This window comes from Curcuma longa, chromosome 2 (genome assembly GCF_044706935.1).
Source record: "Curcuma longa cultivar G26 ecotype Majalengka, Jawa Barat chromosome 2, ITB_CL_G26_1.1, whole genome shotgun sequence".
Lineage (NCBI taxonomy): Eukaryota > Viridiplantae > Streptophyta > Magnoliopsida > Zingiberales > Zingiberaceae > Curcuma > Curcuma longa.
In genome coordinates, this window is record NC_133862.1 from 11,071,928 (window position 1) to 11,097,623 (window position 25,696).

A 25,696-nucleotide genomic window follows, 5' to 3' on the forward strand; every position below is an offset into this window, starting at 1 on the left:
TAAAATTGGAAAATCTATTTCAATGATCACAATGAGGTTTTCAAGCCATCATTGTAGATAATTTCTACACTCTGAAATTAAATTATATAATTGAATTTAAAAGGATTAATTTGAGATATGATTTATAAGACCAAATAGAGGAGGTTTTTAACACTGAAAATCCTTCACAAAGTCATGAAAAAAAAAACTAATTTTCATTTATTTTCTAGTAAAAACTGGAAATTTCTAGTAGATGCATGTACTAATTGATACTGAATGCGGTGGCTTTCCGGTATTCCGGAATGGAATGTCCTGGTTTTCCCTTTCCCGTGAGAAAGGAGATGTTTGATCCTGCAAATTTCCAGTCCTTTTCGGCGAGGAAAAGAGATCAAATCTTACCGTCCCACCGAGGAAAACAAGCTATCTCGCACTGGAATCAGCAAGCCTACTACGCGGTTCTAGTGTAGGAAGTGGAGAGACCTCAAAGGATGGCAGGGAGGGCACCTGAGGCAGAGAAAATGATTCACCGTTTTCTAAAGCAAAGGAGGAACGAGTGATTTCAGGAGGCCCGATGGGAGGGGACAAAGCGGCAGCACCAGCAGCGGCAATTGATGACGGCGTGGGAAGCGGTGGAAAAGAGGCCCCTTTGGGCGTGAAGCTTAGGAGGGCCGTCTCCGTGCGCAGAGGGGGCGGCCTTTGCACTCCGCCGCCTTCCTGGAAATTGGAGGAGGCGGACTCGTCGGACCCCGGCATGACCGAGGTGTACCGAAGGTCGATATCCGCTCGCAAGCTCGGCGCTGGCCTTTGGGAAATCCAAGATCCGCCGCCGATGCCCTCGGCCGATCGTCCATGCTCCAGGATCGCACACCAGCGTCGCAATGGGAAGGCGCTCAGGGACGGCCCTGATCCGTCTTCTTCTCGCCGGCAGGAGGATTGGGTAAGAATCGAGTTCTTAGCTTTATGTTCTATTAGCTGCTTTTTCCCGGGATCTGATCTCTTACAATGTTACTATTTATGTTATGTTCATTTTGTTTTTGCTCGCAAAAAGTGGGTTCTTAGACAATCCTTCACGGATAAATTGCATTTGGCACGGCATCCATTTCTCACTAAAGAAGCCACATTACAAGAACATCACTCAGTTAACAAAAACCATGTTAAACATTTCAAACATCTGTTTTTTTTTTTTTTTGATTCCTGATAAAGGATGGAGAAATGGATAGTAAGCTCTTGAAAACGATAATCTGCTACATGAAAACTTGGCACTTGGTGATCATTCAGTTTAGGGTTAATTTTATGAACATATATTGAGGTCACCTAATACTCTTCTAACAAGATTTGCAATCTTAACTTCCATTAGGCATAATTTTATACAAGATGGGATTGAATATGGAATAGTTTCATAAATACTTGAAAAACATATGAGTGTCGGAATGGTATCATGGATATCTTCATCGATTAGATACAAGGATAGAGGGAAGAGTGCACATTGGGCTTTCATTATTGTAGATAAACACATATTCATTGCTTGACTCGTATGTTTTCTCTGAGTGAGAAGTATTAGAGCTGATCATGGATTATGTATCTAGTTTTTTTTTTTTCCAAATGGATCCCCATTCTTTAATCTCACAATTAGCACATGTGGTTTGTCTTGAAAAAGAAAAAAAGAGCTAGCATCTTGTACATGTTTCCTTCTGCAGCTTCGTATTTGTTTTCTAGTTCTCGTTTCACAGTTCATGGAATTCTTACTTGTAAGTCAACTAGAGTGGAGGGACTAATAACTTTCGCTACCTGATTATGTTGATAATCTGCTAGTCGTTTGAGTATTAGCCTAATTTATTATATTTTCTGGACATATTTTCACAATGCTAAAGTGGATCACAAGTATTACTTTTACAATTAAAATATATCAAATCAGACACATTTTTTTTCTAAATAAAATTTTATTACCTACAAAACTTTTTGTGTTGAGGTATGCCAAACAGATTTTTGGTTCTTAAAAAAATGAAAAAATTTTCATTTTTATTGGAAAAAATAAAAAATTTTGCTATCCTGAGCAGGTCCTAAGTTACTTTATCATTTTTGTTTTTCTTTTTGTGCCGGCCTCAGGATGAAGGCAGTTTGAGAAAGCATGGTGAAACTTCATTACGTAACCATCATGATCTGAATGACAAAAACAGTCAAATCCTTGAGCTTGATTCTCCTGCAAGTTATACGAGCCGATCGCAGGTAATGCTTGTTTCATTTTATTAGTTATACTCTGGTTAACACCATTGCGGCTGCTTTTTGTTGTGGTCATTGCATGGAACCATTCCAACTCTTACGATTTGAGTTAATGCAAGTGAATACACTAGTATTTGCAATTTGTACACAATGGAATGTCTTCTTATCAAACAACTCTGTTGGCGATATGGCAAATGCATTGTTTGATATTTCTAGTAAGATCCATGTGTCTAGCAGAATATTTTTTGACACTTCCATTTTCTGTCATGGTGTTGAACATAGCAGATTTCTTCTTTTGGACGAGCCATTAATCCTGTCAGTGCTGTCGATCACAAGGGTAAGCTAGGAGATGCAGGCTTTAGAGTGAAGAGATCAACAGAAGTTTTAAAAGTATTCAATCACATCTGGAGCCTGGAAGAACAGCAGGAATCCAGTGCAGCACTAGTGAAAGCACTGAAAATGGAGTTGGAACATGCACAGGCACGGATTAAGGAACTGATGCAGGAGCAGCATGCATTTCACAATGAAATGAATCGCTTGGTGGATCAAATTAATGAGGCTAACATAATTAGGAGGAACAAAGAGCATCAAAAGATCCAAGCAGCAGTGCAGTCAATAAAGGAGGAGCTTGAAGATGAGAGACGGCTGAGAAGACGCTCTGAGAGTCTACACAGAAAACTTGGTAGAGAGTTATCTCAAGCAAAAGCAGCTTGTATGAATGTTGCAAGAGATTTAGAAAAAGTAAGCAAGACAAATATTCTTCTTGAAGAACTCTGTGATGCTTTTGCTAAGGGAATCAGTGATTACGAACATGAAGTGAGGCTGTTGAAGCAAAAGTCCCTAAAAGTTTGTGATCACAAAGTTGACCGCTTGGTACTTCATATTGCAGAAGCATGGCTGGATGAGAGGGAGCAAATGAAGATTGCTGAAGCTCAAGGAGATCTGTCTAATAAATCCATGGTTACAGACAGATTAGGAAGTGAAATTCAAGCCTTTATTCAAGCTAATAGGTCGGATGAGATAAATAATGGAAATATGTTTGAACAAGATGGAAAGCGAGAGATCAATGTCCGACGGCAATCGCTTGAGTCTGTGCACTTGAATGGAACTACTAGTGCACCTCAAGATGCAGAGGATGACGACAATGTCAAGGAAGATGACAATTCTGTTGAAAGTGATTTGCAGTGCTTTGAATTAAACAGCATTGGTCTTCCACATCAGAATGTTCCAATTATCACAGAAAAGTTAGTTTCTTCTAGGCAATTAAATTCTTACGTGGAAAAGATAGGATCTTCTGATAAGAGAAAGAACAACGATTTGTGGAAAGAAACTGAATTCTGTGGGAGCCAAACACAGCATTTAAATGGAAGACGAGTAAACCTTCCAGACAAAAGTGTTGATTCTGAAGGAACAGATACAAATAAGCTGGGAGCAAATAAAGCTCAAGTAGCTTCACAAGATATGAAATCACTGCCAGATAACGAGTTTGGATTGGACAACCTGAAAGCTCATGAAATTCATGAGAAGTCTGATAGAGGAGAGATCCAAAATGATTCCATGTCGACTGGTAAACATATTATCGATCAACACAAATCTTGCCAGTTCAGTACGTCTAGTTCTTCACTGAACTTAGCAGGTGTAAACGCTAATACTCTGAAGGCAAGATTGCTCGAAGCACGGTTAGAGGGACATCAGGTTCGTCTAAAAGCTTCAACAGGTTCCTCTAATATCGGTGCAACCAGACAATGAACAGGATCACATCTCTAGTGACATCATGTTGGTTCATGAAGTATTTTAGATTGCAGAAACCTGGTTTGTTTCGCTGTGGCATCAATTTTGGAAATTTCTCTGTATATTTTCAGTTGGCAAAAGGACTTGAGTTTTTGTTTTCTTAAGTTGTGTAATGAAGTTGCTAAAATGTAGAAAGACTAGCTTGGTTCAGAAGCTATAAATAAAGCAATAATTAAGGACTAAATTCTTATTTCAACAATGTGGCAATCATCTTTTGTTGTTGGTAACAGTTCCAGTTGAAAGATAATTAATCAGAATAAATTCTCAATCAATCAATTAAATATCAAATTATTTTTTTTCTGCCATCATGTTATACAGATCTTATCTTATCCTATCAATAAGCAACGAAGGCTCAGTCAAGCATAAAATATAAGCAAATGGAACGCTCATTTAGTTGATTGACTTGAGAAAACAATTTATCGATGAAGTTCACATCATTTGACTTTGACTTTGAAGTCAACGGAGCTTTCTCATCAGACCGCAGTCTCGCATTTCTTTCCATTCATACACGTATCATAGACCAAGTCCATCATTCTCACATTTATAAAAGACTTCCCAAAGTTTTGATATTGTCAAATATCTCCTTTGATTGATCTCTTCTACAAAAGGTAGAATCCACCACCCAGCGATCCCACACGATTGGTCTCATGACCATTTATGTGGAGATAAATCGAGAAATTATAATTGATCACGACGGAGGAAGGTATTGCTCGACTTCGTCGAGATTCGAACTTTTGTCCTTTTTTACAAGTCTACTTTATCATAACCAACTCAATTATGCTAGAAATGATTGAATCTCTATTCTAGCGAACGGCAAACGGTCATGGAATTATTGAAAGATCGAGAATTCCGCGTGCAAATCCCAAAAGTAATAAATAAAAATTCAAATAGTTTTTTGTAAAAAGATACACCCCGAAGATTAGAAATGTCAAAAGGATCGGTGCTCCAAAACCCCGCCTTTCTTCGCTCCCTGCATTCCTTTCGAATCAACGCCTCTTTCTCGATCTACCTACTGTCTCTCATGGCGAAGAGAGCGCGGTCTCGGCGGGAGTTGAGTGGAGAGTCAGCAGAAGAGGAATCGCCTTTCCGGTTTCCGAGAAAGGGCCGGTTTGGATCTCCTTCTGCCGTTGACTTGAGGGGCGCGGTTCCGCAGGGAAATCCCATCGCCCTCTTAGTTCGGTGCTCAATCACGTCCGCGTGATGTGAAACCGAGTCCTTTTTGGCGATGCAAGAGTAGAAAGTTGGAATTTTGGTGGGGATATGTAGGAGGTGGGCGCTTGGCGTTAATCTGGATGGCGTAAGGGTTTGCCTAAATTGCCAGAACCTTCTTCCGGAGCTCGCTGATATCTCGCTCCATCGCTGCGGTGGCTGTGGCGTTACTCTTCAAGGTGATTCTTCAGCTTCTTCATGTCTTCTTTCTTATCTCTGCGTGTAGTATCTGTGGTTTCGATCGATAAGCGTGAAGTGTAGGGAAAAAAAAATTAACTCATTTGTTCTTATCCTGATCTATTCGTTGAAATTATAATCTTGCTATGTGATTTGGTCGATCTCAGCAAAATCCAGTGGTTTGTTGTAAACATCCCATGATGATTTGAAGTGTGTCGGATCTTGTGTCTTTTTCTTGTTGATACAGCAAAAGGATCATCTCTCAGGTTAGAGCCTTCGTCCAATAAACTTGCTGGAATTGAGGTCAAATACCCAGAGACCTCGAAGAGAACTTCAGATAACAAAGCTATGGTTTCAGATGCAAGCTTGGAGCCCGATCTCGGTACTAATCCAGATGAGACTGGGAGACAAGAGGAAACATCCCTTTCTATTGTAAGTGAAAGTGAAGATAACATTACTTCGAGGAACAAGAACTGCTTGAAGGTTGATGATCAGGCCGAAAAATCTGAAACAGAGTGCTATCGTCGTGATTGTCTGTATCAACCGACGCTACCAGTTGATGATACTTGTAAACGTGGGAAAGCAATAGTTGAGACAACTTCACATGAGGGAAGGGAAACCGAACAATTGGTCGATAAATCTTTCTATGCTCAGCAAGCAGTAGTCCGAGATGCCAAGAATGATTGGAATCCTAGAGCTTTCGGAAAAGGTGTTCAACTTGCTAGCTATCTTGATGAAGGCCCATCTAACTACCATCAGAATCCAAGAGGTGCATTTGCCGACCTTGATTTTGACAAGAAACAGAACCTTGCACCAATTCGAATGGAGCTTTTGAGAATGCTTGATGAATTAAGAAATCAGTTGCAAAACACATGTGAAGTCACAAACAAGCAAAAGATGAGTGTCATGGTTGATAGATCAACGGCTTCCTCCAGTTCCCACACCCATCATGTCCATGCCAATACATTTCCAGGTGCTTCATTTCCGCTTAACCGAAATCTTTCTAGTCGGACTTCAAGAGAATCGGAGCGCAATGCAAGCAAGCTAGCTTCTTTTCCTAATGTGCCTTCTCAGAGCAGCATGTCTGGGTATGGGGATCTATTGGTCAATAGTTGCTCACCGAGATCAGCAGATAAATTCAATGGACGATTTGATCATAATTCCGCCGCTAACTTTCGTAATCCAAATAGATTCTACCATCGACCTGCCTGTCTGTGTCTTCATGGCAATGACAGGAGTTGCAAGAGACCAGCACCAACAACATTGGGCTATCAGTTTCAGGGCTCATATTTTACAAATAACAGTGAATCACCTCATTTTGCTTCTCCCTTGATCTTGAAGTCTAGAAGTTATAATTCAAAATTGAGAAGTGTTCCTTCTACTTCACTCGAGCCTCAGGTACATCGGAGGGCCTTGTTCGGCAAGCACGCTGAACGTTTGTGCCATTCCTTTGCTGGTGGTGCCCCTTTTATGATATGTAACTATTGCTTTGAACTTCTGGAGCTACCTGGCAAATCTTTGCTGCTGAACAAGAAAATGAATAAACTGAGATGTGGTGCTTGCTCCAAACTCATTTCTGTTCATTGTGATGGAAGTAGAAATGTAGCATCTGCATCGCCTGTTTCGTCCAACGACAATGATGCTGCTGACTATAGCCCTTACATATGAACGGTTAGTTTGAAGAACATGAAAAGGATATCTTCAACTTCTGCTACCTTTGAGCATGCCGACAGTCCAGATAATGTAAGATATTCCCTTTGAACTTCAGAATATTTCACATGTGCCAAGTCTACCAATTCATGAATGCCTTGGAAGCTCACTGCCTGATCAAGCAACTGATAGATAGATGGGGTCTGAACAAGTAAGATTGAGTTCCTTGCTAACCTCAAGAAGAGCTTTTGGTACATTAAAGATCGGTGATCACTGGTAAACTCATCTTATGCCATATGATTTGTTTGCATAACCAGCACTATGATGGTGCCTTTGCCTTTAGAACTTCTACGTTGTCACCTGCAATGAGATCATGCACGAATCATCTAACAAGTTACTTACTGATACACCCCCATACAACTCAGTTTGTTGATTAATATTCAACTGATGGCATCAATTCTTCCTGATAGCTGCATTTCTTTCGATAACATTCCTAAATTTAGATACTTTTGAATTGGAGCTAATATATTTTACATGTTTCTGAGAGAGTTGAGAGAATGAAGATAATGCTGCAGATGTTTCAGTTACAGAAGAAGAAGTATGAGCTTGTTTGTTTAGTTCATTGTAAAAGGATTTTCTTTTTCTTTTTCTTTTTCTGTTTTTTTTTTCTAATAAATTTATGTTATGACAGGTTTCCTTGATATATTTTCAAGATTATCTTTTAAATTTTTTATATTAAAATTGAGAAAGGTTATTTCTTCTGCTTAGTTGAAGAGTCTAAGATCACAGTTTAAATATTTATCCTTTTTATTTTTTTTATAACAAAAATTAATGATAATTATTATTTTAACGGTAAGAGTTCAATGCTCGATTTCAAAATTTGAAAAATACGACCGTTATTCCCGTCTGCTACATAAAGCCCCCCGATCCACTTCCTCGCCGTCTTCATTCTCCACCCTAATCCCATTTCTCTCCCTTCTCCTCCGATCGAGCCATGGCGGCGGTGGTTCAAAAGAAGGGCAGGGGCCGAAAGGCGCTGAAGGACTTGTCTTCCAGCGAGGTCAACATCTCTGAATCGTCCTCTCCGGGTTCCGGAGTTAGAAAGGAGGTCGGCGAAGGCGTCTCTGCCCTTGTATCGCCCAAGAACGCCAAGAAAGAGAAGTCCAAGTCTTCGTCAGCGGGGAAGAATTCGTTCGAAGACGAGTTGCTCCAGCTGCAGGGCAGGCTCCAGCAGCTCCAGCTCGAGAAAGAGAAGACGGAGGAGCTCCTGAAGCAGCGCGACGAGCTGCTGAAGCAGAAGGATGAGGAGATCGAGAACCGTGGCAAGGAGCACGAAAAGCTGCAGGAGGAGCTTAAGAAGATGCAAAAGTTGAAGGAGTTCAAACCCACAATGGTGAAGTTCTGTTTTTTGTTTCCTTTGAAAAAACTTAGATTTGCTCGATTTTATATGGATCATGTGGTCTTGTTGATTTTCACAGAGCTTTCCTCTTATTAAGTCTCTAAGAGGGAAGGAGGAAGATAAGGACGAGAAGAAGAAGAACAAAGGCAAAAAGGGCACCGAGAAGAGGAAACCATGCCCCGCATATGTCTCGTGGTGCAAAGATCAGTGGAACGATGTAAGATAACAAAGAATATATTTTTTATTTCAATAACCTGTAATAGAATTGCTTTTTTGATCCCTTTGTAGGTGAAGAAAGAGAACCCTGGTGCTGACTTTAAGGAGGTTTCCAACGTGCTTGGAACGAAATGGAAGGCATTGAGCGCAGAAGAAAAGAAGCCCTATGAAGACAAGTACCAGCAGGAGAAAGAGGCTTACCTGGAAGTCGTCAAGCAAGATAAACGGGAGAAAGAGGCACTGAAGCTTCTTGAAGAAGAGCAGATGCAGAAGACCGCCATGGAGTTGCTGGAACAATATTTGCAGTTTCAACAGGTGAATAGTTGAACATAAATCCAGCTTTTCTCGTTCATAAAGATGTTCTGTTCTGTGCTTATTACGGTTGTTCAATTACGTAAACAGGAAGTTGAAAAAGAGGGCAAGAAAGTAAGGTAAGTAATCTGCTTGATATCTTCCGCACAAGATCAAATTTTTGCCTCACAATTTCCGACTGATATGATGTTATTTTCTTTGTAGGAAAGAGAAGGATCCTTTGAAGCCAAAGCAGCCGATGTCAGCTTTCTTCTTGTTCTCAAAGGAACGCCGCGAAACTCTGCTACAAGAAAAGAAGACCATCCTTGAAGTAACTAGTTAAATAAAACAAACCCAACATGTTGTTGCAATTCTTAGCAAGCTTATTGTTAATACCACGGTGTGCATCTACCTCAGATTTCTAAAATAGCAGGGGAGGAGTGGAAGAACATGACGGAAGAACAGAAAGCTCCCTATGAGGAGGTGCAATTAGAAATTTCTATTGTCTGTGTTTTCAAATTTGAATAATTTCTTTGTTTATGCACAAGTCACGCATTCCCTCAGATTGCTAAGAAGCTGAAGGAAAACTACAACCAGGAAATGGAAATCTACAAGCAAAAGAAGACTGAGGTATGAAACTCAGGTTGAGATTAACCGTCAATTCATCCAAAAGATACTGATTCAGTGTCCCAATCAGGAGGCTGCTACTATAGCCAAGGAAGAGGAGGAGCACATTAAAGTCTTGAAGCAGGAAGCCCTTCAGCTGCTTAGGAAGAAGGAGAAAACAGATAACATGATCAAGGTTAATTGGTTTCTATCATTTTTCACACTTTATTTCTCGTTTAAAAAATTCCAATGGGGAAGTAATTCTATTGATATCTGAGACAGGAAACTAAGCAAAATCGTATCAGGAAAAAGAAAGAGAAGGAAGAACAAGTTGCTGATCCCAATAGGCCGAAGAGACCACCCTCTTCTTTTCTTCTCTTTAGGTGTGCATCTAATGATAATCTTTGCAAGCCCTTCAAGTGAAGTAAATTCATAGAATTGCTATTGCAGCAAGGAAGCAAGGAAACAACTCATGGAGGAAAGACCAGGCATTCCAAATACTACCTTGAATGCTATGATTTCGGTGAAGTGGAAGGTATTTCCTTTTCATCAGTGTCTAAGTCCCTAAGCACACAAGAAGGTGAATTGGTGTTTATTGAGATTCCATCCATGGTTTTCCTACAGGAAATGAGTGAAGGCGAGAAGAAGACATGGAATGACAAAGCCGCAGAAGGCCTCAATGCATACAAAAAAGAACTAGAAGAATACAACAAGGCTTCGATGGACAACAAGACTACTCCAAAAGAGTGAAGATCGGACTAGACTACTTTTGATTGGTTCAATTGGCTTTATTGAACATTTGCAACTTATGGGTTTATAACAACTGATTAGGCCCTAGATTCTTGTACTGCACTGACGTTTTCATGCTTCATTTTGATTGAAGCTTCCTTGTTCAATGAATACTATGGCATTTTCGATTGAGGAGGCTTCATTTTGCAGTGGAACTGCTGTGCAGTGTAATTCTAGAGAAATTGCTGTTGAAGCTGTAGAACCATCATCTGAGAAAGTGTTTCTTCCAGTTTCTAAGAAATCTGAGTCAGTTTTCTGGTACGCTTCACCTGTAGAGTGCTCGAAACATGAAGGAATGCAAAATCAATCATTTTTTTATATATAGTATCAGATTGAACCATAAACCTACTAATAACCAGTTTTGTATCTGTCATGAACTGTGGATGTTTCATGAGGTTTTCAAATAAGTGTTCCTTCAAATATTCAGCAGCACGCGATCCACCATTACCTACACGCATGGCATTTATAAAAAATATAATTTGGAAGCCATGGAAAATCATACATTAAGCTACAGAGGATAGCAGAAAATATCAAACCATCGAATACCCCAAAAGAGACTAACAGTTTGCTCATTGATACTAGCCAGTTTTGCATCATAGAAGTCCTCCATGCTTGCTCTACGTCCTTTGAGGCCCTGCAGAAGTGCTGTAGTCGACCATCATCTTCAAGCTTGTCTTCGACTTGCAGCGGTTCCAGTCAGAATGCAACCGTGGTTTCGCTTCAATATCCCTCCACCGCCCCTGGAAATGCAACTCGACACTGGAGGACAGCTCGATCAGATTTCTGGCCCGGACCACGCAACTTCTGAAGCCGGAAAAGCATATCATCTAAGAGGGACGACGAACTACACTGCCAGATTGCCGTGAAAAGTGGGGAAAAGGGGGAATCTGTCGCAAAGGCGGGATCTTTCCCGCTGGATACGCTACCTTTAAGCATAAGAAAGGAGAACAGACCGTCTTCCCGCAAGGTAAGGGAGTGACGCTAAAATTTTAAATCTTCATTGAATCTGAAATCGCCATCGATCCAAACCACCAAAAAAGAGAACTTTCACCTCGCATTCCCCCAAATGGTGAGCAAACATCAGGAGATTTCATATAAATATTTTCTTATCCAAGATTTGTCTTTTTTCTATTAAGATGACAGCCTGCACAATCGAATCTTTTCAAGATCATCAGCCCTCCCTGGACCAACTGGCTGCAATATTCCAAAATCACACCAATTAAATACAAAATCAAGTTGCTAGGCCCTTAAACGACAACCCGACGTAAACTTCATCGAAACATATGAATATATTAATCTTTCTCGATGAAAACAAAGATGATAACGAGGAGAAATGAACAAAAGGCATCAACAATATTGCTCAACCGATTCTAATAATATCAAGATTTTGATGGATTCAATTGAAAATAATCATGACTGGATGCTAACCAACCAGCCACATTGACGAGATGATTTTGGAAGGACGAGATGCTCCAAAGAGGTTGTTACATCGCGGATCGACGGGTGACAGTCGGCAGGAAGAATATCATTAGAATTGTAATTGGAGGGGATCCCTAAAGAGCCTAGTCGTCGTGTAGTGGACTCGCAGTCGGGACGGGCTGCCTGTTTTATGTGTGACAACTGTTTCGGAGATTTTAAAAATGGCGGAAACTGAGAAGTTCGATCTCCAACCTGGAGGGGAGCCGTCTTCTTCATCGCGGACCTGGAGGTATGCGAGGTGTTCCTCTTCGTTTGGATCAGATTTGGTCTCCTTCTTGGTCGTGCACTTTGTTTGGATGTTGGTTCGATCTTGCGATCTTGGCTTTGTGATGATTGTAGCAGTTGTGTGAAGGTTGAGTTGGCGAAGGGTTTCGATCTCGTTCCTTTTCCCCAGCTTTCGAATTGTTCCCGTCTGGTTTCTTTGTCAAAATTAAATGCGGAAAAATTTCAAAAGTCATGCTCGACTACTTAAGTTCTCAATCTTAGTACTGCACCAGTGCACCATTTGCTTATACATGAGACATTTTCTAACTGCAAATAGTGATGTTTGCCTGTTTTATTGTCTTGCTTTTACATAGACACGACAAAACTTTTAAGTCGTTTATGAAATTTCTATGATTTGTCTTTATTTTCATGGTTGGTAGGTATTTGTCGGGGACTAAGCTATAAGGCGATACTTATTGATATACGCAAGCTTATATTTCAATCTCCTGCTGCATGATAATCAAGCTGAGATCATGGATCATTTGGAGGATAAATACATGAGGTAAGCTATTATTTGATTTGCAATGCCAATCTTAATCTACATGTGGTAACTTTCCTTTTTGAGCATCTAAATATGTCACTATTAGTAGTGCTTATATAAATATAATTTTTCTTTTTACAAGGTTGGTAGACTTCAAAGCAATTAAGAGCTTAGTGCTCACACTCTACTTCCAATTCTTAGGACATTTGTGAAATTTGTCACTAGTTCCTTGGACCTCAGTTTTTAAGCAATAAAGAAGTGTCAAGATTCTACGTTGATCCTGCATTGTTGGTTAATCCATTTGGATAACATGGTCCCAACAAACATGGACCAAAATCATGCCAAAATAGATCTAATTTAGACATGGTGAATGTGCTCAAGTAGAAATTGGTTACTGAATGAATGACATTAGTTTGATGAAAATGAGTATCGTGGAGTTACCAATTGCTAGGCTTGGAGCAATGCATGATCTAGACTCCAAATTAGGCCATGGATCTTTTACAACAACAAGAAGCTAAAGATATTGAGGTTTTGATTTTTTCACACAGATGAGGAAGGTTAATTAATTTCCTTTATGAGGCTTATGTTAGACCACTTAAACTGGAGCATTTTTCATCTACATAATCTCAAGTTTATAAGTGCTTTTGTTAGTTGGAGTTAATAGTGGGAAGCAAAAAAGGAAATGTGATTTTATCCACTTAATTGGTTCACAAAATAATTCACATGAATATGATTTCAAGTATTGATCAATATCGATCGACATACATATCGTTGAAATTGATTTTATGGACTTGTGGAAATTGATTAACTTCCACATCTAGATTAAAATTTTAATCATTTTGAAACTGGAAAGTTTGAAATTTAAAGTAGCTTAAACCTGAAAGTTAAATTTATGTCTTGAATAAAAAAATTCCTAATATATGACTACAAAAATTAACAAAGTAGCATTTTTAAAGATCACTCCGAATATTAAGATAGAGGTATTGCATGTAGAGGTCCATGAATAATCTCCCAACTTATGTTGATATTTAATCTCAATATCATTGAAGTTCTTTGCAATTTGATTTTGGCTCTATTCTTAGCTTTATGAATTATCTCATGGTTGGCTTTGCATCATCATCCATAGGCCAAAGAACTCTTGCATGAGTCACACATGTAAGCAAAATATTAGATCATTCAATTTTTGTTTTTTCATCCAATTGGCATCACCAAAGTTAAATGTCCATGGTCTTTTAAATAAAAAAAACAGATCAAGTGCATTATTTATGGTTGCATTATTGATGCAGACTAATACTTTAGGGAGTTTCAGAAAGGTCATGCAGTGTGCCACATAAGCAAATTGTAAGTGACATTGAGAGTAAATCTGGTCTACATCTTATGCTTGCAAGTTTTTCTTGACACTCAAAGGTGTTTTTATGAGGAATATGAATCTTGAAATTGTAATTGATCTTTTTCCATTCATTTTAATGCTTTATCTGGTTTTAATCTCTAATTGCCAATTTACCTTCTTTCAGTCAAATTGTTAGAAAGAACTTATTTAGTTATGCAGTAGGAATTTTTCTATGGAACTCTTATCAGCAATCTTATTGTCATCTCTTCGTTGTAACCAGGTTTCAGGACTGGAGTTCAGAGCTATCTGTGGACTCAGAGAAGGCTTTTTTAGGAAGAAAGAATAGAAGTAGTTTTAGCTACATAAACCTGAATTTTCAAAGAGCTATTGATTGGATAAGAAAGCTTTTTCAGTTTTTAACAGAATCATCTAAACGAGAACCAAAGTCTAAAAGTAAAGTTCTAGATCCTCAAGGACCATTTCTTCAGAGGTGGAATAAAATATTTGTTATATCCTGTATACTTGCTGTTTCTGTGGATCCCTTGTTTTTCTACATTCCAGTCATTGATGGTGACAATAATTGCCTTTATTTGCAAAATAATCTGGAAATTGCTGCAAGCATACTGCGTTTTTTCACAGATATCTTCTATGCAGTCCATATAATTTTCCAATTTCGTACTGGTTTCGTTGCTCCTTCATCTAGGGTATTTGGAAGGGGAGTTTTGATTGAGGATTTATCAGCAATAGCCAGCAGATATTTATCATCATATTTCATAATTGACATTCTTGCTGTTCTCCCACTTCCGCAGGTATTGCACTTGAGGTACTATTAACTAGTACATGTTATACATTAGTTAAACTATGAATGTTTTTGATTATTTTAAATGTCTTGGACTAGTCATATCATGGAATACCTGTAATATCAAATATTTAGTTACTAGACTGTAATTTTTCTTTTAAATATGTAGGTAACTTTAAAATGTAACAATAGTTTTAGAACTATATTCAAGGTATATGCAACAGTAACTTGTTCTTAGTATATGACTCTCCTAAGTAGTCAAAATACCTTAAGCCATCTCTAGTGTGTCCACGCTTGTCAAGGGGCTCCTAGAACTTGTGGGAAAATTTGAAATCTGATGGAGCAATCAATTGAAAATGAGTGTCCTTCTACAAATGGTTCAACTTTCTATAGTTCATATGACTTGCAACTACATCAAAGTGTAGGGCACATCCAAAAGTTTCCTTTTTCAATTCTTGTATTCTAATTTTATCAAGGTAAATAGATATTCACAAAGTCTCATTTCTTTGACAATGATACAATAATTACATTTTTTTCCTACACAGATTGTTATTCTGATTATAGTGCCCAAACTTGAAGGATCAGCACTTTTGAATGCAAAGAATGCACTAGTATACATAGTCATATTTCAGTATTTCCCAAGACTTATTCGGATCATACCATTGTATCTTGAAGTTACAAGGTCCTCTGGCATAATCGCTGAAACAGCATGGGCTGGAGCTGCATTTAACCTTTTACTTTACATGCTTGCAAGTCATGTGAGTGTATACAATGTGCCTTCTTTTTTTTTTTTTTGGCTGCATGTTGATTCTGAATTTGTGCTAGTCTTAGCTAGATCTTTGAACTTAGTCCCTAAGTTTTCTTACTGCATTCTAATGAGATAACCATGTATAGGTGTGTATATATAAGATGCCATAAAATCTTAAATCTAGAAGTATCGGTGTTACGTCCCACATGAGTTGTCATGAAGCTAGTTTTGCTCGCCACACAAGAATTGCGATCGTATTGGAGCAAAAATATAAACAATAGCTAACTAAACTAACTAAATGTATACATTTGAATAAACTCCATCGGTACTGTGCATACATCTCAGTAAGTAATTTAATGTCATGGGGCTATGATAATGCCACGGGCGACGACGGCAGTGGCAGTGCGGGTTGGGAAAGGTTTGAGATTTACTGTTAGGGTGAAAGTTGAGGAACACATAGGAGGGAGAAGAAATAGGTTTGGGTTTTTGTTTTGTAGAAAAGTATTTTTGGAAATTACAACTAAGCCCTTTTAAAAAATTAAATAATATAACAATCAATGTGGGACTAAATCTGCTATACCACTAGCCTATTAACCTATTATATTCTTCATATTTTACAAATATTAGTTGAGCTAATTTCATTCACCTGAAGAGTCTGTTCTCAGTAGTTGAAGAACTTAAGAAGGAGCTACACTTTCCTAAATGTTGTATGTCCAACCATTCTTCTTTTAAATAAGATAATTTTTTTTAATAAAAAAGCTTATTTCATATGACAGAAATAACTTGCCAAAGATATATATATTCATTGTACTTGAAAGAACTTAACTTTTCCTAATGTGAAACCTTCCTTTTCTTGTAGATATTGGGAGCTTTATGGTACTTACTTTCTATAGAACGTGAAAACACCTGTTGGAGAAAAGCTTGTGCACTACAGTCTGATTGCATGACTGACTTTTTAGTATGTGGACAAGCAAACAGCCAGAAAAATAGTTTCTTAGAAACTCTTTGCCCTATAACTCCAGAAAATGCAACTGAATTTGACTTTGGAATTTATCTACCTGCTCTTCAAAATGTTGTTCAATCAAAAAAGTTCCTGGAGAAGTTTCTTTATTGCTTTTGGTGGGGGCTCCAAAATCTAAGGTAATTACATCAATGCAGAACTTTGAAATGCATCCTTGATATTTCCTCTCTTTTGTTTAACTGGCAACTGTTGTTTAGTTCAGGTGACTGAGAATAACTATGTTACTCCATGCTTTATCTTTAATGATTGATTTTGATGATTATTTGAAATTATTCCTCTTGACAGTTCAATAGTTTTTATTCTCTCGACTGGTACAAAGCTGAGGGGAAATGTAGAACCTGATTCTATACAATATGCAGATTCATGTGCTGTTGCACCTGGGATCTAGCTCCTACTTTGCATCTGTTGTTTATTCCCTAATTGAATCTAGATTTTAGCTGCCATTAGCTACTTGAATTACTACAGTCAACTACTACAATAAGCTATAAGTCTCAAACTTTGGGTCATTTTGTGGATCTTATTCCACTAATGAACTACCTGCATTATTTGTATTAGTATTTAAATTTTATAGAGGGCACGTTGTGGTCATGGGCCAAGGTAATTCATTGTTTTACCATGTAAATTCGTTTGTCTCTCTCTCTCTCTCTCTCTCTGTCTCTCTTTTATTTGCTCCTCAGGAGGTGATCAGCTCAAAAGACCACAAAGCATTAATGATTTGTATAATTATCTTTCTTTTAACTATGCAAAACCTAACAATAGTTGACAGGTTTTTATTTCTCCTTTTCTTCCAGTTTTCCTTAGCAACACCAAAAATGATCTGCATCATTCATATTGTACTACATGAGTAATTATTCATTATTCCTTTACAAGTTTCATTTGTTTGTGCAAAATGTTATGACTCAACTTGGTTACGATTGACGGAATCAATTGTTCTATAAATGGTTGGGTCAGGGAAAATGTATATGCATACACGGTTACATGTTTTGTGTTTCCACCCAGTTGCTCTTCACTTAAATGAACAATTTAGCATATGCCAATTCTCTCTTCAATAGTTGTAAATTGTGTAATATATAATTTCCTCTTTTAGGGGCTTCATCAACATGATTTTTCATCCAATAATGTTTCTTGCGGCTAAGATTTCATATTTTTGCAGTTCTCTTGGACAAAACCTTCAAACAAGCACTTTCATATGGGAGACTATGTTTGCAGTTTTTGTTTCCATCTCTGGTTTAGTTCTTTTTGCACTTCTAATTGGCAATATGCAGGTATGATATTCTACTTCTCAATGCTTCTTAAGCTTTGGATTTTCATTCTGTTTTCTTAATAGCAAGAGAGTTCTTCCTTATACCACATAAGATATGAGGATCAACTTTTGAAAATACATGCTGAAACTTTCCAAAGTTCTAATCCTTTTTCTAAACCATCTACAGAGTTTGGTGTTGTTTTATGTCATATTATGATAGGAATTTTATTATTTGTATGGTGCTTAGTGGGAGAGGCGGACACATTCATGGGAACCACGACATTCGTGGTGGGACAATTCCATTGACATGATCCTTGTGTTGGTCAAAAGATTGTACTACAAAAGCGCTAGGGAACCTCCTAGTGCATCTACACTCAACATCTCACAAGCTATAACCAAGAATGTCTCTCATTAATTCACCATCCAAATACAAAATATAAAATGCATGTTCTTAGCAAACATACAAGTAGTTTTTTTCCATGAGTCAAATTTTAGATCTAAGAAGCCACTACAACTTACGTCAAGTTCTCCTTGGTAAGGGTGAATGACAGTTCAAAAGTTAGGGATCAATTTAGAAATTTCATTTTAAATTTTAGAGTTTAAAAGTTCTGTAAGATTTTAATTTCTAGGGGTTGTTAAAAAGTTTCTTATAGTTTTAAGAGGAATTAATCCCTTTACAAGTTTTAATTTTAGAGATAAAATAGGATTTTTCTTAGACAATTAGATATTATTTTGAGCTAATAAGGTGAGCTAGGATCTCATTTATTTGGCATTCTTTCAGTTTAATATTATTTTTCTGCCTTGTTAGTGAAGAGCTTAAGTTTTATGCAGCACAATTTGTACATGTTTTATCGACTTAACATGTCCTAATACTTATATAGCAGTGCATAGTGAGTCATTTTTATGGAGGAATCAAGTTTGAAATAAAAGTTACGCCAAAGTATCATGATTATTGCACTCATGTCCTAATAAAATTTGACTTGTTAGCTATTTGGAAAGAAATTGGGATGAAAATCTAATCGAAAGAGTACAATTGGCTTTATTTTCTATATCAGAGAAGTAGCAAATTGTTGCCCTTCTGCTTGTAAGGCAGAATACGTGGTGGGATTGCCTACCAGCTGGTTGAGAAAGTTCCTCCAAGAAACCAACTATGCACAACAAAAAACAATATCATTTTGTTCACATTAAGTCAGTAATAACATTAACAAAAAGAATCCAATTTATCATTAATTGAGTAAGCATGTTGATGTTTGCTTTTATTTGATTTCATATGAAAGGTGATACAACTTGAGTAGTGCAAGACATATAACCAAATAGTCAATATTTTCGCATATCCCCAAAAGTCGTCTATCTCAGAGTCACATTAGTCACCTTATATCTATTTAATAGGATTAGTGGTGTGGCGATTGATAACAAATTGTCCAAGGAATAAAGAAATTCTCCATTTATTTTCAGTTCATTACAAAATATATCGTAAATTGCATCCACAGCAACTTTTGTACATCGCAGACATATCTACAATCAGCTGCAGTGAGGGTAGAAGAAATGAGAATCAAAAGGAGAGATGCAGAGCGATGGATGTCTCATAGGTTGCTTCCTGAAAGCCTGAAGGAGCGAATACGCCGCTATGAGCAGTATAAATGGCAAGAAACAAGAGGAGTAGATGAGAAGCACCTTCTTCAAAACCTTCCCAAAGACCTTCGAAGGGATATAAAGCGCCACCTTTGCTTATCACTTCTCAAGCGGGTATAAATTTGAACTTTCTTTCTAGTTTACTTCTCAAATTGAATTTGACAGTTGACGCGCATGTTGAAAGCCTTTCATTCTGATATATCCACTATTGCTTACTGAAAAATAATGGTTTTAATTTAAGGAGTTTCCTTACCAAATGACACTCATCCTCCATGCAGGTTCCTATGTTTGAGAAAATGGATGATCAACTCATGGACGCCATGTCCGACCGTCTGCAACCCATTCTATACACCGAGTCCAGCTGCATCTGCCGCGAAGGAGACCCAGTGAACGAAATGCTGTTCATCATGCGAGGGAAGCTAGAAAGCACCACCACCGACGGCGGAAGGACCGGTTTTTTCAATTCAGATTATCTCACGGCAGGAGACTTCTGTGGCGAGGAGCTCCTGACTTGGGCCCTGGATCCAACCGCCGTGACCAGCCTCCCAATCTCCACGAGAACAGTCAAAACCCTGTCCGAAGTGGAAGCCTTCGCTCTCATGGCCGACGATCTCAAGTTCGTCGCGTCCCAGTTCAGAAGGCTGCACAGCAAGCAGCTGCAGCACACGTTCCGATTCCATTCGCAGCAATGGAGGACATGGGCAGCGTGCTTTATACAGGCAGCATGGCGGAGGTACACGAAAAAGAAGCTCGAAGATGCTTTGCATGAGAAAGAGGAAAGTAATCTCCATGCTGCAATGGTGGCTAGTGATGTTGCTGCTTCTCCGAGCCTTGGTGCTGCGCTGTACGCTTCGAGGTTTGCGACCAATGTTCTGCGTAACTTGAGGCGGCACAAGAGCAACAAGGCTAGCGGCACATTGATGTTATTGCAGAAGCCAGCAGAGCCTGATTTTTCCGCTGAATAGAACCAATCCTGCGGCGTACAAATATACATTCTTATTCTAGTTGTGATTATTGGTGGAATTGATATCTTTTACCAGCCTAAACTAATACGCTTTGACAACAAGGTATCGATGAACTAATTCTTACTGAATTATTAAGAAATCTTACTGAATTATTAAGAGTCCAAAATCTTACTGAATTATTAAGAAATTCAGTAGCCATTATTCATCATCTAAGTACTCTGTATTCTGGCATGTAGAGTTATCCTCTTGGTCTCACAGTGAAGACTTGTAAATAAAGTTGTGTTGCTCCATCCTGTAAATTGAAAGGAACTCCATGAAAGATCTTTAGTTAAATTCTTTGTATGCCATCCAATAATAACTTGCATGCGACAACTGAACATTGAAAATATAGACAGATATTCATCCTTAAAGCAAAAGGAGCAAATCAGACCCAAAAGAAGTAAAGAAGAAATCATCAAGAGAATTTTTTTGTCGCAATTCACACGATTCCGGAAATAATGGATGTTAATGATATTATTGATCCTAAAAAAAAGAAGCTAAAAAGCTACACACAATTCTGTTGAGTTTTTTTAATGCAACTGAGTTAACTAAGGGATCAGCTGAAACATAGTATTCGACATTCGGTTTTGTCATTTTTTAATACAAATTGTTTTGTTTATTTGTCGCAACTATGTTTAGATAAATCTAGCACAAAAAATATGGATACAGTCAATTTATACCCACTTGCAAGTATATAAGTATAGCATTTCCACATACATTTTGAATATAGAAGTTAGCCATGCCACAGTTGGCATAATGTTTCTAGTTTGTACCAGTGCCCATTCCATATCAAGAATGTAAATATGTTATGTTGAATGTGTATGTATATCCAAGAAATTCTGGATTTTTTCTTCTGGACCTGCCCTGTTAAGTTTGATCAATTCAGCATTCAGTTATTAAGGAAAAAATAACTCATTGCTTTCTTAGTATACTCCAGTGAATCACCTCTATCTCTTCTAGTATATCATGTAATTTTTTTTAGTTTGCAGGTTCTTGCTCATTGATCTAGTTAAGCTTGCTGCTCAATACCACACATCCATACGTGGTGATCTTTCTAATGCCCATACTTCTTGCAGTTCCTCATGCATATGTCTAATGGATTGCCTGTTTGCATCAGAAAGCAAATTAGAGAAGAAGTGCAAATTCCTATTGACAATTTTGAGCACTAAAGTTTTTTCTAGTGCTTTTTTCTCATTGATGTCTATCTAATGGAATGCCTGTTTATCGAAGAAAGAATGAAGTGCAAAAATCCTTTGACAGCCTTAAAGAACACACTATATTTTCCCTTTGCTGTCCCATGATTTGAGCCTAAGAACACACTTTATTTTATGCCTCCAAAGGCACTTGGTATGTTAGATTTGAGGGATTGTTGGCCTTTGCCAGAGGCTTCTTTGTCACACTTCCATGAACAACATCCGCAGATTGAGGTAGGACGTGAATTGATCAGTCTTGCTCCAAGTGAAGAAAACGTCTCTGCCAATTTAACATGTCACTGGGGAGCATCCCAAAACCTCAGATGAGATAGCTAAACTGTTCGGCTGCAAAATGCCTAGCGATCGCTGCAAGGTTGCCTTTGCAGGTAATACCAATCACTTATAGATGGTGGTTACTGTGAGAATTGTTGTCTTTAGATATCATCACATCCTTTACCTCTGCCAAGTTGTTCCACTGGAGATGACATTATAAATCATTTCTTGTCCACAGGAAATCAAATTTTCCACTGTTTCCCTGTGGATAAATCAAACAAGTGTGATACTAAGACAAACCAATTGCCAAATTCCAGACATCTTGTCCATCACTACAAAAACATGGAATTGGGTATGAAACTTATGCATCATTTTTCTCCAACTTCTCACCCGCATGGCAGAGTAATATCTTTCAGCTTCTAACAGCAAAATCAATGTGAGTTACATGCACTCATCAATTTATATTGAATAATACTTGGTACTTCAATACTCCAATCCATCTAAATTCGAACACTTCATTGTCTCGAGGAATTCCAGCCATCTGAATGCTGATTCACTTAAACACAACTCTGAGCAGATAACATTTGTAAATCTCACCAGTAGTCACTGCAGGAACACTCCCCATTCCTAATACGATGAAAACGGTTAGAATCCCTCAAGATAACATCTCTTCCAGTGGCTTTTGATATGCATTTGATTGCATTGTGACAGTCTCCACAAACACGAAGGTTCTTGAATACCCGAATCGGCTTGGGACCTGATGTGTTTATGAGACCAAAAGCAACTGCTATCTTCTCGCTGTGCTGAAGTAGGTATTGTTCCTTCAGGTGGTCCTCTATGTCATGAAGAACAAAGTTGGTGTTTGGCACATAACCCATTTCCTTGATTCTAGCAAACAATTCGCCCAACTTGGCATAGATTTTCTGAGCTTGTGGATGACTAGTATCTCCCACATGAAACTTATGAATGATGTTCTCTACTTCTATCCAGCTCAATCCAGCTTCTTTGTTAAGATTTCTCTCCTTCATAGCATGCCTAACGGTCGCTACATCCTCCCATCTACCTACCTCAGCATACATATTAGAGAGCAAGACATAGGCTGATGGGTCCTCTGGAGCCAACTCCAAGATTCTTTTGGCAGCAATTTCTCCCAATTTGATGTCCCCATGCACGCTACAACCACCAAGCAGTGTCCTCCACACCAAGACATCAGCTCTTAAGGGCATGGAATTAATGAACTTAAAAGCATCCTCCAAAAGGCCTGATCGACCGAGCAGATCAACCATGCAGGCATAGTGCTCCATCGTCGGAGCAACCCTGTGTTCCTTTTGCATTGCATGGAAGTGTTCCCATCCTTGTTCAACCAAACCTGCATGACTACAAGCAGACAAAACAGCAACATAGGTTATTGCATTTGGCTTGACACCTGCAGACACCATATTCTGATATAATTTAAGGGCTTGATCCGCATCCCCTTGTTTAGCAAAGCCAGTTATCATGGCGGTCCATGAAATCACATTATGATCATTCATCTCGCCAAAAGCTTGGCAAGCATCATCTATACTACCACATCTTGAGTACATAGATATCAGAGAATTACCAATGCCCAAGTCTGACCCAAGTCCTGCTTTTAATAACTGGGCATGGAGCTGTTGGCCCTTGCTCAGCATTCCGATACTTGCCGCTGCGCTCAGCAGGCTCGCGAAGGTAAATGCATTGGCACCCATATCCATAATCTGAATCTGATAGAGTACCTCAGTTGCTTGTTCATAGTTATAATTCTTAGCACATCCATCTGCCATTGCATTATAGGAAACCACATTTTTCTCATACAACGAATCGAAAGCTTTAATGGCCTCTTCCATCCGTCCGAATCGTGCATACATGCTCACCAAAGAGTTTCCTACAAAATTTACAAATGCTAGACCTGATTTGATGACTCGGGCGTGTATTTGTTGCCCCACCCGCAAATCTGAAAGATTTGCACAGGCCTTGAGGATGCTGGAATAAGTGAAATGATTTGGTCGAACACTTCCCATAATCATATTGATAAAAAGCTCAATTGCCTTTTCGTCATGCATGCTACTCTGAGCATAGCCTGAGATCATTGTGGTCCATGACATGACACTGTGTTCAGCCATTCGATCAAACACTTTCCTGGAGTCATCCATCAATGAGCATTTTGCATACATGTCTACAAGGGTGCAACCAACACAAGCATCATAAGCCAATCCTGACCTTATGGCTTGAGAATGCATTTGCCGTCCAAATTCCAAAGACACCAAGTCACTGCATGCAGAAATGACGCTGCTTAGCGTGAAACGATCAGGCTCGAAATCGCTAAGAAGCATTTCCAGGTACAAGTCAAGTGCATCTCTACCACGCCCGTGCTGTCCATTCCTGGATATCATTAGAGTCCAGACGACAGCGTTCCTTTCAAGTATTCCATCAAACACCTTGCGGGCGGATAACAAGTCATCATTCTCAGCGAACATGTCTATCAAAGCGCAACCAACCGATGCGTCCCACCAGAAAAATCCCATCTTTACCACAAAACTTAGAATTGCCCTTCCAATCCGCTGGTATTCTGACTTAGAGCAAGCTTGAATCACGCTGCAGAAGCTGAATTCGTTGGGGATGATTCCAGTTTCGAGCATTTGGCAGAACATGGTGATGGCTCTCCCTTGCATGCCATTTTGAGCAGCATAAGAGATGAGTGCAGTCCACGACACGACGTCTCTTCTGCTCCCCATTTCTTCGAATATGGAAAGGGCGGCCTCCCACTCCCCGCATTTGGAGTAGAGGGAGATGAGGGAATTGGTGACGACAGAGTCGAACTGGAGGCCTGACTCGAGGAGGCGGCGTTGGACGAGGCGGCCGCGGCGAAGGTCCCGGGAGCGGATGCAGGACCTGAGGAGGACAGAGTAGGAGACGAGGTCGGCGGGGATGCCGCGGTCGGCCATGAGGTCCAGGGTGGAGAGCGCATCGTCGATGCGGCCGGAGTCGGCGAGGCGGATAAGGCGGTGCTTGAGGGCCTCAAGTGAGGGATTCCTCGTGGAAATCCGGCGGAAAGAGACGCCTGTGGCGGTGGGATTGCGGTGGCGAGGAGGGCGGACGGAAGGATTCGGAGGAAGAAATCTGGCAGCGAGGTGAGCTGCGGCGAACATCGCGCCCATCCAACCAAGCAAGCTACTGGCTACCGTATTGGGAAAAAACATAATTTTTATTAAAAAAAATTATTAAAAAAAAAATAAATCCTAGTCAGTCTCATGGACTCAATTCCTCGGGTGGTCGGTCCGATCCCACAGAAGTTTCCCACCTGGACTCAATCCCTGAGAGTGGTGGTCGGTCCGATCCCACGGAAGTTTCCCACCTGGACTCAATCCCTGGGAGTGGCAGCCGGTCCGATCCCACGGAAGTTTCCCACCTGGACTCAATCTCTGGGAGTGGCGGCCGGTCTGATCCCACGGAAGTTTCCCACCTGGACTCAATCCCTGGGAGTAGCCGGTCCGGTCCCACGTAAGTTTCCGGTCCGGTCCCACGAAAGTTTCCCACATACCACCAGGGTAAATCGGGAAGCCGACCCGATCCTACGGAAGTTTCCCACCTGGACTCAATCCCTGGGAGTGGCCGGTCCGATCCCACGGAAGTTTCCCACAGACCACCAGGGTAAATCGGGAAGTCGGCCCGATCCCACGGAAGTTTCCCACCTGGACTCAATCACTGGGAGTGGCCGTCCCGGTCCCATGGAAGTTTTCCACCGACCACCCGGGTAAATCGGGAAGCCGTAGCTGGGAATCGAATCGCGGATCCCTGGATCACAATCCAGATGTCCTACTATTGCACGATTGCCCCGGGACAAAATAATTATTTTTAAAATACTGTCGATGGGAGTCATTCTA

At 39.6% G+C, this 25,696-nt stretch overlaps 4 protein-coding genes and 1 pseudogene across 7 annotated transcripts; 4 read left to right on the forward strand and 1 right to left on the reverse strand.

Moving 5' to 3' along the window:
- The first annotated feature begins 296 nt into the window (after positions 1-296).
- On the forward strand, positions 297-3,952 carry LOC141821997 (uncharacterized protein At5g41620-like). Of its 2 annotated transcripts, none has more exons than XM_074709406.1 (3): positions 297-916; positions 2,086-2,205; positions 2,482-3,952. In XM_074709406.1, exons 1-3 carry the CDS (start codon positions 551-553, stop codon positions 3,946-3,948), a joined length of 1,953 nt encoding a protein of 650 aa, XP_074565507.1. In that variant the 5' UTR covers positions 297-550; the 3' UTR covers positions 3,949-3,952. The 2 variants fall into 2 exon arrangements, with proteins under 2 accessions (XP_074565507.1, XP_074565508.1); XM_074709407.1 differs by having other exon boundaries at positions 2,485-3,952.
- Positions 3,953-5,011: 1,059 nt separating this feature from the next.
- Positions 5,012-7,613, forward strand: LOC141821605 (uncharacterized; annotated as a pseudogene).
- Positions 7,614-8,020: 407 nt separating this feature from the next.
- Positions 8,021-10,557, forward strand: LOC141822231 (high mobility group B protein 13-like). 3 transcript variants are annotated; one of them, XM_074709669.1, is made up of 11 exons: positions 8,021-8,419; positions 8,505-8,642; positions 8,714-8,956; positions 9,044-9,072; positions 9,158-9,263; positions 9,350-9,415; positions 9,497-9,562; positions 9,630-9,734; positions 9,821-9,921; positions 9,989-10,073; positions 10,163-10,557. In XM_074709669.1, the coding sequence occupies exons 1-11, from the start codon at positions 8,021-8,023 to the stop codon at positions 10,286-10,288; spliced, it is 1,464 nt and encodes a 487-aa protein (XP_074565770.1). In that variant the 3' UTR covers positions 10,289-10,557. The 3 variants fall into 3 exon arrangements, with proteins under 3 accessions (XP_074565770.1, XP_074565771.1, XP_074565772.1); XM_074709670.1 differs by having other exon boundaries at positions 9,830-9,921; XM_074709671.1 differs by having other exon boundaries at positions 9,851-9,921.
- Positions 10,558-12,470: 1,913 nt separating this feature from the next.
- Positions 12,471-20,296, forward strand: LOC141820557 (cyclic nucleotide-gated ion channel 1-like). Its single transcript, XM_074707890.1, has 7 exons — positions 12,471-12,572; positions 14,162-14,690; positions 15,226-15,438; positions 16,288-16,568; positions 17,603-17,714; positions 19,202-19,438; positions 19,603-20,296. Exons 1-7 carry the CDS (start codon positions 12,544-12,546, stop codon positions 20,287-20,289), a joined length of 2,088 nt encoding a protein of 695 aa, XP_074563991.1. The 5' UTR covers positions 12,471-12,543; the 3' UTR covers positions 20,290-20,296.
- Positions 20,297-22,387: 2,091 nt separating this feature from the next.
- Positions 22,388-24,961, reverse strand: LOC141815789 (pentatricopeptide repeat-containing protein At3g49170, chloroplastic). Its single transcript, XM_074703675.1, has one exon. The coding sequence runs from the start codon at positions 24,959-24,961 to the stop codon at positions 22,388-22,390; it is 2,574 nt and encodes an 857-aa protein (XP_074559776.1).
- Positions 24,962-25,696: the final 735 nt, after the last annotated feature.